At 55.2% G+C, this 16208-nt stretch overlaps 1 protein-coding gene across 4 annotated transcripts in view; it reads left to right on the forward strand.

Annotated features, from left to right (window-relative positions):
* HIVEP3 (HIVEP zinc finger 3) overlaps positions 1-16208 on the forward strand; it is a 400522-nt gene that overhangs the window by 368719 nt on the left and 15595 nt on the right. For all 4 annotated transcript variants that reach the window (XM_070404990.1, XM_070404994.1, XM_070404992.1 and 1 more), the window contains one exon: positions 15145-15320. In XM_070404990.1, the coding sequence (XP_070261091.1) occupies positions 15145-15320 (176 nt within the window). The remainder of the gene's footprint in view (positions 1-15144; positions 15321-16208) is intronic.

Consider the following 16208-nt stretch of genomic DNA (forward strand, 5'->3'; position numbering starts at 1 on the left):
CCTTCCTTCCTTCCTTCCTTCCTTCCTCTCTTCCTTTCCTTTCCTTTCTTTTCCTTTCCTTTCCTTTCCTTTCCTTTCCTTTCCTTTCCTTTCCTTTCCTTTCCTTTACTTTCCTTTCCTTTCCTTTTTATTTTTAACACAGCAAGCATTTGCATTGCATTCCAGCACGTTTGACAAGTGTGTGCAGGGGGTTCTGCTCCTAGGAGTCACTGAGCGATCTAGGCGGGCGGGGCCGAGAGAGGAAGAGAGGGGTGGCGACCTGTGCACTGGCTCCTAAAGCTTCCATCCCTCAGCTTCTGCTCCAAGCCCTGGGCCAGAGCAGCCCAGGGCCCTCCTGCCTCGGTGGCAGCGGGAAGTGCAGGCCTGCCATGTGCTGGGGAAGCAGGCAGATGTGGGAAACAGCACTGACTACTCGTCGGTTTAGCAAACAGCTGCAACTTCTTTTTACTCAACAGTGTTTCTGAGATGTATCCATGTTGATCCGTAGAGATGGATGATGTCGATCCATGGAGATATAATTCATAGCGATGAGCCACAAAAGTGGATGCTGCACCAGCCCAACGAGTCTTTTTATTGCTAGTCAGCTACTCACTAGTCACCTTATTCTTCTCCTTGACCTCCTACCCAGGAATTGATTAATTAATCCACCCATCAAGGAGGAGCTATTTATTCAGTGCGTTATGGGTGCTCTGTGCCAGAAGATATCACAAACCCAGGTGGTAAGCTGAGACTCTGCCCTCCTGGTGCTGGGGACCAGTACAAGCCTCGGTACTGAGGTGTGGACTGCCAGTGTTGAGATGCTTACAGCAGGAAGGGACCCACCTGGGGCAGGAGTAATCAGAGAGAGCTAGGCCTGAAAGGCTGGGTAAGATGGGGACAGGTAGGGAGGAAAGGAAGGTTGGTCAGCAGTCTGGGTGCAATGGGGACTCATGTACCTGGTCAATTGGACTGATTTCTCCTGGCCTTGAATGTTCTCTCTTGTCAATGTCATTCATCCCCTTGGTTTCAAACCTCATCACTGCCCCAAGGCACTAAATCTGGGTGTCCAGCTAGGACCTCACTCCTGAACTATAGACCCTTGCTTCTCCTGCCTCCTGGGCACCTTTGCCTGGGAGATCCAGGACACCAAACTCAGCATGTGCCAACCTCACCCTCCCGTTGCCACCAACAGCGTCTTCTTCCACATCTAGATCTCAGACGATGCACCCAGCTCTTCACACTCAAAACCTTAGTGTCATCTTGGATGCTTTCTTCTCCCCTGTCCTTCCCCTTCCTATTAGTCCCCAAATTCTGGTGTCTACACGACATGGTCCGTGATTCGGATGTGGTTTCTCTTCGTTCCCTGTGCTGTGGCTCTGGTCTCTTTCTCTCCAGGGTCCCATGCTGGTGCCACTGAGTGTTTTTAATTCTGGTTCTGCCTGTGCCACGCCTCTGCTCCAGGGTCTCTGTGGCCGCCTCACCTCCAGCATCCAGTGAAAGCTCAGCCTGCTCTTCCAGGCCCACCTCTGACCAGCCCCTGTGTGCTTCACCTCTGTGCCTGCTGGGGCTGCCCATTGCCAAACCCTATTCGGCCTTCAAAGGACAGCACTCTCCCCTCTCCCCTAGCTAGCCTCCCAAGTCCCTCCACACTCCTAGTTTAATAATACTGGTGCTAGAATCCATTCCTGTTTCCCCCAATCCCCTCTTGTCTTGGATCCAAGGGCCATGCTTCATGCACACTGTGTATGATTCCTATTTGTTGGCTTGATTTCCCGACTCACACACCCGTCTCGCTCCCCGTCACTTCCACACCTGGACAAAGCCTGCGTTTCCCAGGCAGCCTCTGGGAGGCCCATCAGGAATGTGCTGGCTCTCTCCCCAGCACCTGCGCCTTTGCCTTGGTCGTTTTAGAAGGGCTCCTTTGTCAGGGAATGTTGTTTTCACATAGACAAAGTTATATTGTTCATTGAGGGTGGTGCCTGTATTGTCCTAACTCAAGTTCACTTGTTGCAAGGAAAGATGGGAGCTCAGCCCAAAGGGCTGGTGAGGAAGAGGAAGAGACTAGACTTGATGGAAACTACCTGGCTTCCGACAGTAGTCATCCAGGCCCAGCTGGGGGTGGGAGAGGGGGTGAGAGACACAGACCAGGCCAGCTGGGGTCGGGGATACTCAGAAAGGTGGTCATGCACGGGGGCAGGGAAGGACTGCGTTTAGAGTGGCAGCCCGGCCTCAACTTAGAATTGAAAAGCAGGGCAACAGAACAGAAGCCTGACAGTGGGCTGGGCCAGGGAGGGTGGGATAATGTGACTCCTGGGCATGGGGTTGCCTAGAACTGCCCCCAAGCCCTTCAGGCCTTTAGCAGAAAGATTCCATGCCAGACCCTGCCAACTTCATGACTCAGGTGCTGAGCTGAGGGAAGACCATCCTGTCGGAGGGCGTGGATGCCATCCCTTCTCAGGCACCACAGCACACCCCAACACCTCACTCCAGCCACTGCCTCCCTGCTGACCACTCAGCTCAGCATGTTCAAACTTAAACTATCCCACCTTTAGAACAAAGGATCTATATCCCTGATTTTTCTTCTTCCCTTTAAAGAAACTCTGAACTGAAGGAGTTGACTGTACTCACTCACGTCCATGTCTTTCCGCCTACCCTCTCTCAGACCATTCCAGGTTAACCTTGGGCTCCTCACCCTCAGAAACTGCTCTTGTGGAGGTCAGCAGTGACCACCACCCTGCAGAATGTCCAGGTCACTGCTCACATCTGCTCACCTTGACCTGTCGGCAGCACAGGACACAGTTGACCCCTGCCCCCTCCTCGCTGCCCTCTGTCCACTTGGTTTCCAGGGTGGCATCTTTCTTGACCTCTTCCTTTGCTGGTGGCACTTTCTCATGTCTTGGGGGATTCTGCCTCATCTCCTCATCTCTAAACATTAGGGTCCCCAGGGCTCAGCACCTTCTTCTTGGTCTAATTTCACTTCCAGGGGAACTCTATATACCATCTCTAGGCTCCAACTCATGTCTCCACTGGACTTCTCCCCAGAGCTTTGCTGAAGAACCATGTGATTCATCGGGCTCTTGGGACATTTGTTAAAGAAATTATTTGAAGAGTTTTAATTGTGTATTGTTACACTTGAAGGAGTTTTATATATATACTAGAGGCCCGGTGCATGAAATTCGTGGACAGGGAGAGGTCCCCTGAGCCCGACCTGCACCCTCTCCAATCTGGGAGCCCTCAAGGGATGTCCTACTGATGGCTTGGGCCCGCTCCCCATGGTTCTCTGCTCTCTGCGGGGCCTGCCTGCTCCACACCATGATGATGGGCAAGCAGGCCCTGCTGGGTGCTGTCTGCGGACACACTTGCCTACTCGTGGTCACCGCGGCGACAGCCAAGCAGGCCCTGCTGGCCGCAGACACTCCAGAGGCAGCAGAGCAGTGAGGCTTGATCCTCTACTGGAGTGGGCGGATCCTGCCTCTCCACTTGGTCCCCACAACCCCTGGCCGGGCCGACAGGCCCAAACACTCCAGTGGCAGGGCTGAGGGGACTGGGCGCCACCATCTTATGGCTATGGGTGCCACCATCTTTGTGACGGAGTGATGGTTAATTTGCATATTACTCTTTTATTAGCTAGGATACCAAAACCTAGGTATGTGCTCTGGTAGGGAATGGAATCTGCAACCTTTTGGTATACAGGGCAATGCTCCAGCCAAGTGGGCCACCCAGCCAGCCTCTGTCCTAAGAGGCTGGCTGTGGAGGGAAGCAGGGAAGATGGGGGCTGAGGGGTGGAGCTGGAAGGAGTGTGAGGTCAAGCAGGTGAGTGTTTAAACCGAGAGCTCCTCTTGTGTGTGCACACGCTGCTGGCAGTGGTTCATAGCAGGGCAGATACTAACACTGCTGGAGAGACAGAAGGGACAGAGGGTGGAGCAGAGTCACAGAGCAGGTGGGAGGGGGTGGGGCCAAACCAGTGAGGAGAAGGGCAGTTCTCCTATAGGAACAGGATGAAAGAAAAATGCTGCTTATGATGCAAGCAGAATTAATGGTTTGCAGGTGGAAGGTGGGGAGGGTACTCAGCCCTAATCCGGATGTCTTTTCTCCTGTCCAAGCCACCTATGGCTCTAGGCCTTCAGCAACAATAGATCTGTGAATGGCTATTTAGCAAACAAAAGCAGGAAATTTCTGTTCTTGGGGAAGTTATTCCTTTGTAAAGATGATCCCCGAAATAAAAATATCCGATGTCAAAGAGTCTAGTTAGGTTGACACTCTGCTGACCCAGCATCTTTCTCCTGGGTGCTCAAAGGACTTCCCAGGGAACACCCACTCCGGACATTAGAGGAAGCTGGTTGTATCACTAAGAAACCCAAGTCACTGACAGAAAAAAATAAAAAGACAACGTGAAAAGCGAAATGGGAAAGAAAGAAGACACATTGATCGTGGGGCAGACTGAGTGTCTGAGTAGCTGGGACCAGAGTCCCGGGAGCCTGTGGACTGTCAGGGAAGACCTAAATGCATCCCATTAAAATTTAAAGGAGGATCCATTTCTTCACCAGGCACTGCCTCCCCTTCCTGTAGGGGGTCTCAGGCAGCAGGGGCTCAACACTGAGAGGAGGGAGTGCAGGAAGTGGAGTCCCCACCCCACACGTGGTGGCCCCAGAGGGCGGAGCACAGCGGCAGCCAGGGTGTCCTCTGGGCCTGGACAGTGTGTGCCTGAGTCCCGCCTTCCATCCTGCCCTGGAGTCAGGCCGGCACCCAGGAGGAAGCTGGCTTCTCCCTGTCTCTCCTGTATGAGAAGTAGCCTCTTAGGAAACAGTCTCTCTCTCTCTCTCTCTCTCTCTCTCTCTCTCTGTTTTTATTTTTATAAAAATTACACATGTGCAGAGTTTGAGGATACAAATCTTTCCATAACCTTTGTTATGGAAAACAGCAGCGCCCTTTCTCTTCCCTGGATTTCCTCCTCCCACATCAGAAACCACCCCTTTCATCTCTCCTGGGCTCACTGCGCTACCTCCCCATCTCTCAGTGATGTGCCCCAGGTCTTAGCTTTTCAGCTTTAGGCATTGATGAACCACAGGAGAGCCATTCCGCCCTCCACATCCCCCATCCCGTCTTCTCGCCCTCTCATTGGAGTGGTGCCCCGTACAAGTCACAGCTGAGCCACATCATGAACTCCGGTCACTTTTTCTCTCCCGCACAACTTTTCTATCTTCACTCTGGATACTAGTTGTGTGTGTGTTCTTGGAAAACTTAGTTCTTTGTAAAGATTATCCCTCAAATACAAATATCAGATGTCACTAGTCTAATTTGGACTCTCTGTACTGGCCTAGCATCGTTCTCCGAGTACTCAAAGGACATCCCCAATCTAAGTGAAGTCAGAACACTTCAGTGAAGCTAGTCTTCTTAACCTCACTTCGTTTTCTATGCATCTTTTACTGATTTGGGCCCCACGTTCTCACCTCACCAGCACCTCCCTCAGACATTCAGAAGCATCGGCTACTTTGTGAATTCCATCTTGCTGACCCACAGCCCCTCCCTGAGCCATCAGCGGCTCTAGGCTTCACAGGCCGCTCCCTCAGCCTGGCACACAGCTGCCCTCAGGGTCTCCCTTCACCTCACCCAGGAGATGCTCTTGCCTCGTATGTTGGGTCTCCTTTTTCTGGAAAGGATGTCTTTCTCTTCCTCAGCTTATTCCTCATTTTCACAGAGACACCCCCCACTCCCCACCCCCCACCCCCATCGGTGTGGTCTTTTTGGAGAAGGGTCCAGGAGAGGTTAGTTTTCTGGCATTTCACGTGACTGACAATGCCAGGAATGTCTTCACTGTCACAGTGGATTGAAGTATAGAATTCCGGTTGGGAATGACTTTCCGTCAGTTTTAAAGGCATTGATCCCTTGTCCTTGATCCATTCTCATTCCCGTGCGATTGCAGGCTCAGGTGGAGGCTGTAAGCCGGGGGGTGTCTTTGATGGCCGTGTGGACAGCAGTTCAGAAGGGAGGGAGGTGGACGTTAGTTCCAATTCTGTAACTGGGTGATCGTGGACAGGAGAAACAAAAGCAAAGAAGAAAAATGGCGCATGGGTTGTTGGGCAGATGGAGGGTCCAACTGCGGCTGAGCATGAGCCCACTGGAATTTATTAGCCGTAAATCACAGCAAACGTACCTTTGCCATCTTTGGGCGTTGTTGGAAGTGGGGCCTCCTCCAGGGAGGCACCAGGGTGTGAGCACGGAGCTGGAGACATGGGCAAGAAGCATTTCATCGTTCGCTTGGAGGAGGTTGGGAGGGACTTGACCTTGGAGTCGGGCCTGGGTTGGAGGCCTGACTCTGCCATTACTACGCCTGAGATCTGGGGCTCTTCCTGAACCTCGGTTTCTCATCTGCCATGGGGTTTGGGTGAACCCTCTCTGATGGGACGTGCGGGATCTATCCCACTCCTGTGTCAGCTCTGCACTCAGTACTGGAGATGCTGCTCAGAGACCAGGAAGGCCTGGGCGAGGTGGCCAGAGGGCCTGCTGCAAGCCCCTCCCTCCCTGAGGAGAAGCTGGCCTTTCCTAAAGACCAGAGAACCAGCCCAAGCTCACGGGCGGGGGCCCACCTTGGGCAGGGGCCTTTGACGAGAAGAGGGTGCCCAGCCGAGAAGAGACCTCTCGGGGGAGAATCGGAGAGGGTTTCCTTTTGGAGTTCAGGGATGGGTGTTGGATACTGACTTGTCTGAACACACGGGTGAGGGGGTGAGAAGCGCAATTTATTCTAAAATGGCCTCACAGTTTAGAATAAGGAGCAAATTGCTCTCTCCCCATGGACTGGAGGAGGGGTCCCAGAGCCATGGGCTGTTCCCCCCAAGCATCAGCAGCTCCTGCTGCCCAAGGGTGAAGGCCCAGCTCCAGGTCACCTTCCAGCAACCGCATCCTGCTGCCCTGCGCTTGCCAGGCTCGGCGCCCTCAGTCGTGCTCTTTGGGGCCCCTGGGTGCCTTTCTTCAGTGCCTCTCGGGACTGTGGTGAATGTTCAATAGTATCAGGCACATTGAAACACTTGCCCAGAGCTTGGCACATCCATCCCACCCCACCGCCAGTCAGAGGGAGTGAGTGGCATTGCTCAGTCCCTGCCCTCCACAGGGAGCACCTCGCGCAGGTTAGCAGGAGGGCCAGACCTGGGTTCAAATCCCGGCTCTGCTACTGACTAGAACGTCACTTAACGTCTCTGTGGCTCAGTCTTCTGATCTGGACAATGAGAGTGATAGTACCTGTGTTTCCAAGTTGCTGAGAATTAAAACCATGTCCGTGTGTAATGTACCTGGCACAGTGCCTGGCACACAGTAAGGTGACCTCTTATTCTGCCATGAATTATCCAGATTTACTTGTATGCTCGCCTCTGCAAGGACAGGGAACACTTCGGGCACCTCCCTCAGCGAGCACTCTGTGGAAGGGCGCTGGCTCTGGAGCCAGACCCTCTGTGTGGGAATCCTGGGTCTGCCAGCGTGGCCGGCTGGTCTTAAGTAGATTATGTAACTGCTTTGTGCCTCAGTTTCTTCATCTGTAAGATGGAGACAATAACAGTAATTACATCTCAAAGGGTTTTCATGAGGACAAACTAAGATGCTACATGTAAAAAATTTACAATGCTTGGCACATGATAATCACTCAATAAAAGTCTACTGTGGCTGTTATTATAAAAGAGTCGCTAAAAATCATTTGATCCAAATGCCTCACTTTGCTAATGTGGAAACTGGTCCAGAGAGGCATTAGCACAGCACGTTAACGACAGAAGCCGCCTCTTGACACCTACGCCAAACATGCCAACGGGAGGAAGGGAGGAAGGACTGTGTGTGTGGGGGGCGGCGGGGGGGGGGGGGGGGGGCGTGTGAGTGTGGTCAGCCCCAGGGGAGTCCTTTGGCTCAAGAGATAACACAGGGTGAACTGGTTGGGCGCCACAGGTTGAAGAGGGCCGTCTCACACACACGGTGGGTGGACCAGGCAGTAGGAGTCGAGCCTGACCTGACAGGGCGCTTGGCGTGGCCTTGGCTGGAAGAAACACATTGAGGAGTTCAGGGGTGATGGGACATGGCATTGGCAACTTGCTCTTAAACAGTTCCGGAAAAAATAGTTTTTCCCTATATGTTCAATTTTGCTGTGTCTGTGATCATTGCAAAATAAAAACTAAAAAACAGAGAGAGAGCCAGTTTGGCTCGGAAGAAAGGAGACCAGGGAAACCAGGAACCAAGGAAGGAGTTTAACAGGCACAGATGCTGTCAGGGCCACGAGATGGAACTAAAGGCATCAGACCAAGGAAGGAGCGGGGCCTGAACTCGAAGCAGGATTTTGGATCTGTGCAGTGGCCTGGTGTCATCTGTCACCAGGGGTGGCTTGCAGACCAAAGGATGGCCCAGCTGGCAGGAGAGTTGGGGGAGGTGTGTCCCGGGAAGAGCAGCCAGCAGAAGACAGATTAGGCTGGAGCAGGGCAGCAGGGCTGGTGTGCCAGGCAGGCGAGCTCCCAGGAACATGGTGGCAGCAGACAGCACCTAACACAGGAGCCAAAATGAGCCTCAGGCGGCCGGGGAGAAGCCAGGCTGTGAACGAGGCCTTATGACCTGCTGGTGAGTACGGCTGGCAGACTGGGGCCAGAAGGCGGCCAGCCAGGGACTGAGCAGGACTTCTGGGAGCTGGAGCCAGAGCAGGCAGGGCATCTCCCCAGGGAAGGTGGCTAGGAGTGGAGGCAGGTGGCAGGAGGGCCAAGGAGGCTTTGTCCACCGGCTGTGCTGTTCAGCCTGAGCCAGGGAGGAAAGGGTGGTTGCCCAGTGGGGGCCAGGTTGAGTGCAGGCTGGCTCAGAAGGAAGGGGTCACCCCCTAGCAAAGAGACGGAGGCCAGTTCCCACAGACTCTCAGGGAGTCAGCAAATCCAGCAGCTGGGCTGCCTCAGATCCGTCTCTCGGAAGTTTCTGCGACTGCTTAGCTTGCAAGCTGGGGGCCAGACTAAGAACCATGATTTCTTGAGGTTTGTAACCTGCTGGTGGTGGCGCTCTGTGGACTCTGGGTTTTCACCACCACCATGAGTGGTAAAACCCTTCCAAGGAGGAGGGCTGGGGGCGTGCCTCCTCCTCCTGGCCAGCGGTGGGGAGGGAGGGCCCGCGGAGCTGAGGGAGGTGGGGCTTGAATAGGTCTGGGCCACAGGTTGAGCAGAGGCCCAGAAGCTCCCACTGGGGCTGGCAGGGGCAGCAGTGGCATGGAGGCCCTTCTCTTCTCCGACTCCCACAGGGTGTTTTGGGGGTCTGGTGCTGAAAGAGCGGAGCAGTGACCATGGATGTCCCCATACTGGCCCAGGCTCTCTTCCTTCCTCCGTTCAGCGGCTAATGCCTTTCATCTGCCCCATCCTCCTGAAGGACCCAAAGGTTAAGGTCGGGGCAGGGGCTGTTGTGAAGGTAGTGGGGCTCTGTCTGGGGTCCAGCAGAACAGGACCGCATGCTCGCTCAGGCCTCACCAAAGGGGGCGCCCTCTCCTCTCTTACTTGGGCCTCCTGCCCACATGGGCTCTGGCAGGAGAAGCCCAGCCTCCTTCCTCATCTTTCTCTCTAGTGTGACGATGAGACAGATGTTTGGATGGGGCTTCAGCGCTGGGTCTCCACAGGAGGCCCCGAGTGAGGAGGCAGTAGGGTTCAGCAGGCTCCCGGGACCTGGGCACGCTCTCAACACACCCGTTAACTGGGGGCCAGGGGACAGGCTCTCTCCTCTTGAAAAGTCATCATGTGCAGGCACACACCGTGCTTCCAATGCTGAGTCACCCTTCCAGGAATTCCTCGCCGTCTCCCTCCCTCCCTGGACTCCCAAGTGCTTGGCTGCTACCCTCCCAGCCTGCTTCACAGGTTCTCTGTGTCTGCAGCTCTCTGGGTGACAGCCTCCCACAGGCTGGGACGCAAATCATCGGGGTGATTTCAGCGGCACCCGGACAGATGTTCCTTATTTCATTGTCATGTTTTTAATGTGTTAGAATAATGTAGCCACCACGTGAAGCTGCGGTTTCCTGACTGTGAGTCCTCATGAGGAGGCTATGGTGGGGTGGGAACCCAGGCGCATGCTCCTGCCGGCCTGCCTCTGAGCTCAGTCCCTGTTCCATCAGGCAGCCCCCCCTCCCCACCCTGCTGTGCACCCTCCAGCCCCCATCTGTAGTAACAGCATCCGTATCTTATGGAGGGTCAGCTGTGCCCAGGTACAGACTAGAACAGTGATGGCGAACCTATGACATGCGTGTCAGAGGTGACACTCGAACTTATTTTTTTGGTTCATTTTTCTTTGTTAAATGGCATTTAAATATATAAAATAAATATCAAAAATATAAGTCTTTGTTTTACTATGGTTGCAAATATCAAAAAATTTCTATATGTGACACGGCACCAGAGTTAAGTTAGGGTTTTTCAAAATGCTGACACGCCGAGCTCAAAAGGTTCGCCATCACTGGACTAGAAGCTAAGCAGCTCTTAGCCATTGGCCCACAGGCATGGATCAGGCACCTGGTGTAGACACACATTTCATCGGCTGTGATGGTCGACAGCCCTGGGCAGCATCCCCTCTGGCTGCTGTGCACACAGCCCCTGAGGGCGCTCCCCTAGCCCAGCTCTAACTGGGCACCTTCCCCTCCCCCCACTGCCGGCAGGACACAGGCTAGGCTTTTGTGCCGGCATCTGAGGCTCGCTTTCCTAAGTCAGCCTCAGCCTGACCTTCAGCCTCAACTCCTGCTACTTGTCATAGAGGATTGTGCCAAGGCTTCCACAACATAATTCCTGGGAAAAGTACCTGCCACAGCAAAAGCCCTCCGCAAACGACAGCTGTTTCTATTTCCATGAGGAGAGAGCACACCTCTGACCCGGCCGGCTTTCTTTCTGGTGGTTTTTAGTGAAGAAGACACGTGTTCATTCTCCAGGATCTGGTCCCTTTCCCATCCCGGGTCTGAGTCCTGTCTGGGGAACAAGGAAGTGAGGCTGGAGAGAGGAGGCCATAGTCCTGCTCCAGCCCCACCTGAGAGCCTCTGGCGGCCACTGTGGGCCATTTGTCTTAAGGAAGACAACCTGGAGGGGTGTGCATCAGGCTGGGGAGGACTCGGGAACCGTCCTGGTGGAATTGTTCGAGGACACGGAAATGTTAGGCCTGGAGGAAGGGAGTCGAGTAGCGTGGCTTCCTTCGGAGAGGTCATGTGGAAGAGTTGCACGTACCAGAGCCCAGACTCCGGGGGGAACACAGGTTGACAACTTTAGCTTAATTGTCAGAGGGCTGTCTCAAAGTGGCAGGAGCTCCCTGGGACCCTCTGCGACCCCAGATCCAGGCTCTGCCTAAAAATGACCACATCAGAGGATGCACGAGGCCCCTCCCACTCTGGAAGTCAGAGGTTGTAGAAGCTTCCAAGCGCGACTGTTCTTTAGCAGTAATTTTCCAATTGTTTTTAAATTCACAGAACTCTCTTTTACAAAGTTCGGTTTACATCAACGCCTACTCTGAAAAAACAGCTCAGTGAGGGGGTGGGGTCGTGGAGGGGCCTCCCGCCTCTGCATCCTGAGCCCAATTTGAGAGTTATTGTTGGAGAACCCTGCAGGTCAGGGCCTGCTGAAGGCTGGAGCAGCTCCAGGTACTGTGCACATTTAAGGAGACCGCTCCTCCTCGGCAATTTCACTTCTCTGAACACAAGAGGCCCCGTCCCTCCCAAATCTCGCTGTCTGGTCCAAAGCAGGGCCTTGGCTGCACTCTTTTCACCTGAGCTGGCTTCACGCAGCCCCGGCTTGGGGCCTGACTGGGGGTTCTTAGGCCTTGTACTTGGTCGTTCACCCCACAGCATCTCCACTTGTCGAACTATTTTCTTTAGAGTAAAAGGCACCTCCTGTTTTTGGAGCTGTGCTGGGCGTCAGACCTCTGAGCCCTGCCGTTCTCCTTCAGTGAAGAATCACAGCAGGAACAGCGAGGAAATGGCAGAATGTGAGCCTGTAAAGTGGACAGGGCTTGCCTCGGTGGTGGGTGGTGGGTGGTGGGTGGTGGGAAGCGGGGAGAAGGCTCCTTACCCGCTTTCTCCTCCTGCCCCAACCTCTTGAATCTGTGTCCTCTTTCCTCTGACCCGGCCTCTGCCCGCTTGGCTCCACACAGTTGTAACACTTCTCTGGTCCCAGGCCTCGGGCCCACACCACCCCCCATGCTTGGCCAGAGGGGTCTCCCAAAACAGGAGTCTCACAGTCAGACCCAACTCCTCCACAGAGACCTGCATGAAAGAATTTATTCTGCGAAGGCCAGTTCAGACCCCTGCTGGGCCTCCCTGGCCACCCACAGCACTCGGTATATTGTCTATACTAAATCAATATCTCTCTCTCTCTCTCTCTCTCTCTCTCTCTCTCTCTCTCTCTTTCTCTTATGGTCTTTTCAGTACCTGTTACTCACCCTAGAGACCAAGGTCAGCATCTTAGTTTTGTATTTCTGACCTTGGCCCAGCCCACTGTCCATGGTGTGGAGGTTTCTCCCCTTCCTCCCTCCCCGAGTTGGGGCTTGGCCAGGTTATCTCCAAATCCTTTCTCTGTGTGTGCGTCTCCACCTGGGAGGACTGTGTGATATAAGCCTGCTCTGGAGGAAGAAATGACAGCTGCACCCGGTGGCCTGCTTCTGAGTTGGGCTTGAGTCTAAAGCAAAGCCCAGATATGGCAGAAGTCAGGGTGGCTGTGGCCAGTGTGGGAGGGACCTCATGGCGCCCACTACGGCACTGGAGTGAAGGAAAGGGGGACGCTGAGGACGCCATGGTGGGTGAATGTCAGAGGGGAGGAGTGTCATGGACCCGCCGAGCAGGACCAAAGGGAGGTGTCCAGGTGGCGGAACCTCCAGTGCAAAGAGGAGACCAAGTCTCCCTTCTTTCTTCTTCAGCAGGGAAGGGCGCCCCTCTCAGACCGCTGTGGTAGCGGGCTGGGTCCAGGAAGCCTGCTACGTGAGGGTGAAGTGCTGCACGTAGGGTGCTCTTTATAAGAACAAAGAGTCATTTCTCCCCCACCCTCCTCCACAGCCTTCAGTTCCTCCACTCGAACTTGAGGTAGTGCTTTGCCCTAAATCAGGGAAAGAGCTACCTCCAGCCTGAGGACTGGGCACCTGAACTGGCCAGTCAGGGACTGCAGGGGGAGAAAGGGTGTTTTAGATAGCGGTCACCAACTGGTAGTCTGTGGACCACTGGTGGTCCATGAGGTCTGAAAGGTTGGTGACCGCTGGTTTAGACAACTTGAGAGGCATCGGATGCCAAAAAACAGGATCCACCTGTACCCATAGATAGCCGTCCATGTGTGAATGCACATGTGTGAGTGTGTGTGTGTTTGTGAGTATCAATATGTGGGATGTGAGTGTGTGTGTCACTGTGTGAGTGAGGGGATTGAGTAAGTGTATGTGAGGTGAGTATGTGAGTACATGAGTATGTGGGTGTGAGTGTGAATATATATGAGTGCATGTCAGCGTGAGTGTGAGTGAGTGTGGTACATGAGTATATGTGAGCAAGTGTGGGTCTAAGAGTGAGAATGGGGAGGTAGTGTGTGTATGTGAGCATGTGTGTGTCTAGATGAGAGTGGGGAGATGGTGCATGTGAGTATGTGAGTGTGTGTGTGTCTGAGTGTGAGTGGGGAGGCAGTGTGTGTATGTGAATGTGTGTGTGTCTAGGTGAGCATGGGGAGGTGGTGTGTGTATGAGTATGTGAGTGTGGGGAGGCAGTGTAAGTGAGCGTGTGTGTGTCTAGGTGAGCGTGGGGAGGCAGTGCATGTGAGTATGTGAGTGTGTGTGTCTGAGTGAGCATGGGGAGGTAGTGTTTGTGAGTATGTGAGCATGGAGAGGCGGTGTGAGTATGTGAGTGTGCGTGTGTGAGTGTGGGGAAGCGGTGTGTATGTGCATGTGTGTGATGGTGATCACTGTGTCCTGCCTGCCAGCTCCCCCCGAGTCCCCTCTTTGGAGCCCATCTTGTGATGTCCCCCAGGGTCAGCTGATGGCCCCTGCGGAGCATGACGGGGTCCCAGCTGCTGTCTCTTCCTCAGTCTCCCAGCACCTCCTGCCCCTCTGTGCCTGCCCCCCACGCTTGAGCTTCACATCACATGGACAAGGGTGTATTGTAGGGGCGAGTGGGGGACACAGGCCTCTTGCTGGACCTCGATGCAGGCTCAGCAAGCAGGCTGAGAGGCCACGCCTCCCTCAGGCAGCCATACCCTGGGACCTCCAGGCCTCATGAGTCAGAGAGCGCTTCTGGCATTACACCAGGGTCCCCTCCCCAGCCCTTCCGCCAGCACAGCCTTCCCACCAGCAAGCTCTGGAGACTTGCACATCTGTAGCGTTAGACAGGAAGGCATTTGGGTGAGGACGGTATGAGTGAGCCTCATGGGTTTCCTTCCAAGTGGACATAAGAGCATTCTGATACAGGTCCAATGGCGCTGGTGGCCCTGAGGCCCAGCAGGGGCGCTGGCTCCTGGTGGCTCCTGAAGGCGGTTAGCAACTCCCACCCATATGATCTCTGGAGGCCAGACTCTGGGGAGAGGGTGCGGGGCTCCCGGTTTCCACATTGTGAGGACAGAGAAATGATGGCCGTCCCTCATCCTCCCCTCACCGAGCGTCTGGGGGGCTTCCTGGCAGACTTAGCACCGCCGTCGGGGGAGGTGGACGGCAGGTCCAGATCCCAGTTCCATCTCTTTCTGGCTGTGGAGCCTCTGCTCTTAGGGGTTCTTCCTCGTGATTGTGGTATAATTCGGGTCAAGTACCCAGCACAGACTGAGCGATCGGACATGGTAGCTGCTAGAGCCGTGGCTGTCACCTTATTTTTTACTCTTTGTATCGCTGGTGGCCCAGAGTGGCCGTTGTTTGTGGGCAGAAGCTGGTGCCCGGCTGGCTCTGGAACAGAGGTCCCTCTGCGGACCTGTGGCCTCACCTCCCGGCAGGAGGCACCAGGGTCAGCTGGCTCTGGGAGGGGAGGAGGGGCCGCCCCAGTCTGAGGGGCAGGGCAGGTGCAGGGGTCCATGTTGGATCCCCAGGGTGCCTTGTCCCCATCACCCAGATGGTTTGCTCTGGCTCTGTGTCCCCCTCTCCCAGCGCCTGCACCGGGCCGGACGCAGCTAGGAACCGCGAGCATCTTCTGAGGTGGGGACCTGCCTCTTCTCCTCCTTTTGTTTCCTTTACCCTGACGCCTGTTGCTCATAGGTACAAATCAAACGAAGAGTATGTATATGTGCGAGGCCGCGGCCGAGGGAAATATGTTTGTGAGGAGTGTGGAATTCGCTGCAAGAAGCCCAGCATGCTGAAGAAACACATCCGCACCCACACTGACGTCCGGCCCTATGTGTGCAAGCACTGTCACTTTGCTTTTAAAACCAAAGGTAAGAGACAGTCAGCTGGGCCGCTGGCCCTGCCGCTGCAGGCAGCTCCCCTCTGGGAGCCACAGCACAGAGCCCAGGGGCCCAGACCTCTCTGCCTGGGCCTGGGGCACCCCCACTTCCTGGGTTCCCCAATGGCAGAGCAGCTGGCTCCAGACCGCCCCCCCAGCCTGTCCTCTTGGACCCCACACGCCCCGCACCTGGCACTCCCCACCGCCTGGCGGCCCTCTTGCACCCTCCTGGTTTGGGTTTGCTCTCATCACCCACCCCTTCCTCTGCATGTCTCCTAAGCCCTTTGTCCACCCACCTGACAAACTCCAGCATCCACACCTGTCACTGCCACGCTTGCATTTGGAAATCCATTCCACTCCGAGCCACTGAATACACTCACGGTCACTTCTCATGCCAGAGTCCACCTCGGCCTCCACCCGCCTCACCACTCAGACCAAGGCCCTGCTCTGCCCAGCTTCTCTGCAGCTCTCGGCACAGGGCCCGGCCTCCCCCATCCAGACTGGCAGCCCTGCCATCCGGCCCGGCCACACTCCACAGCAGAGCAGCGCAGGCCTGGCAGGCACCTGTGAAAGGAAGAAGGGCTGGCTGTTGAGGGCGGGCTCCCACAGGTGTGAGGGCAGGTGGTGGTGGTGGCTGGTGCAGCCGCCTGCCCTGGTTGCAGACGAGGGGGGCTGAGTCCCTGACCCGGCTCTTCGCTCACCCTGTTGGCTGTTCCTGCGGGACAGGCAGGGACACTGCGCTTGCTCACTGCTCCCCAGTGGTGAGCAGGCAGGGGGACTGGGGGAAAGGCCTGGGCCCTCGGCTCCCTGGTGGCTTCAGCCTCTTGTGCTTTGCAGGTTCTGGGGTCAGGGTTTGGGCACAAGGACCATGCGGTGTTCA

The sequence above is a fragment of the Myotis yumanensis genome, unplaced genomic scaffold (genome assembly GCF_028538775.1).
Source record: "Myotis yumanensis isolate MYYU_CA2020_CCGP unplaced genomic scaffold, mMyoYum1.0.hap1 SCAF_2, whole genome shotgun sequence".
In the NCBI taxonomy this organism is placed as follows: Eukaryota; Metazoa; Chordata; class Mammalia; order Chiroptera; family Vespertilionidae; genus Myotis; species Myotis yumanensis.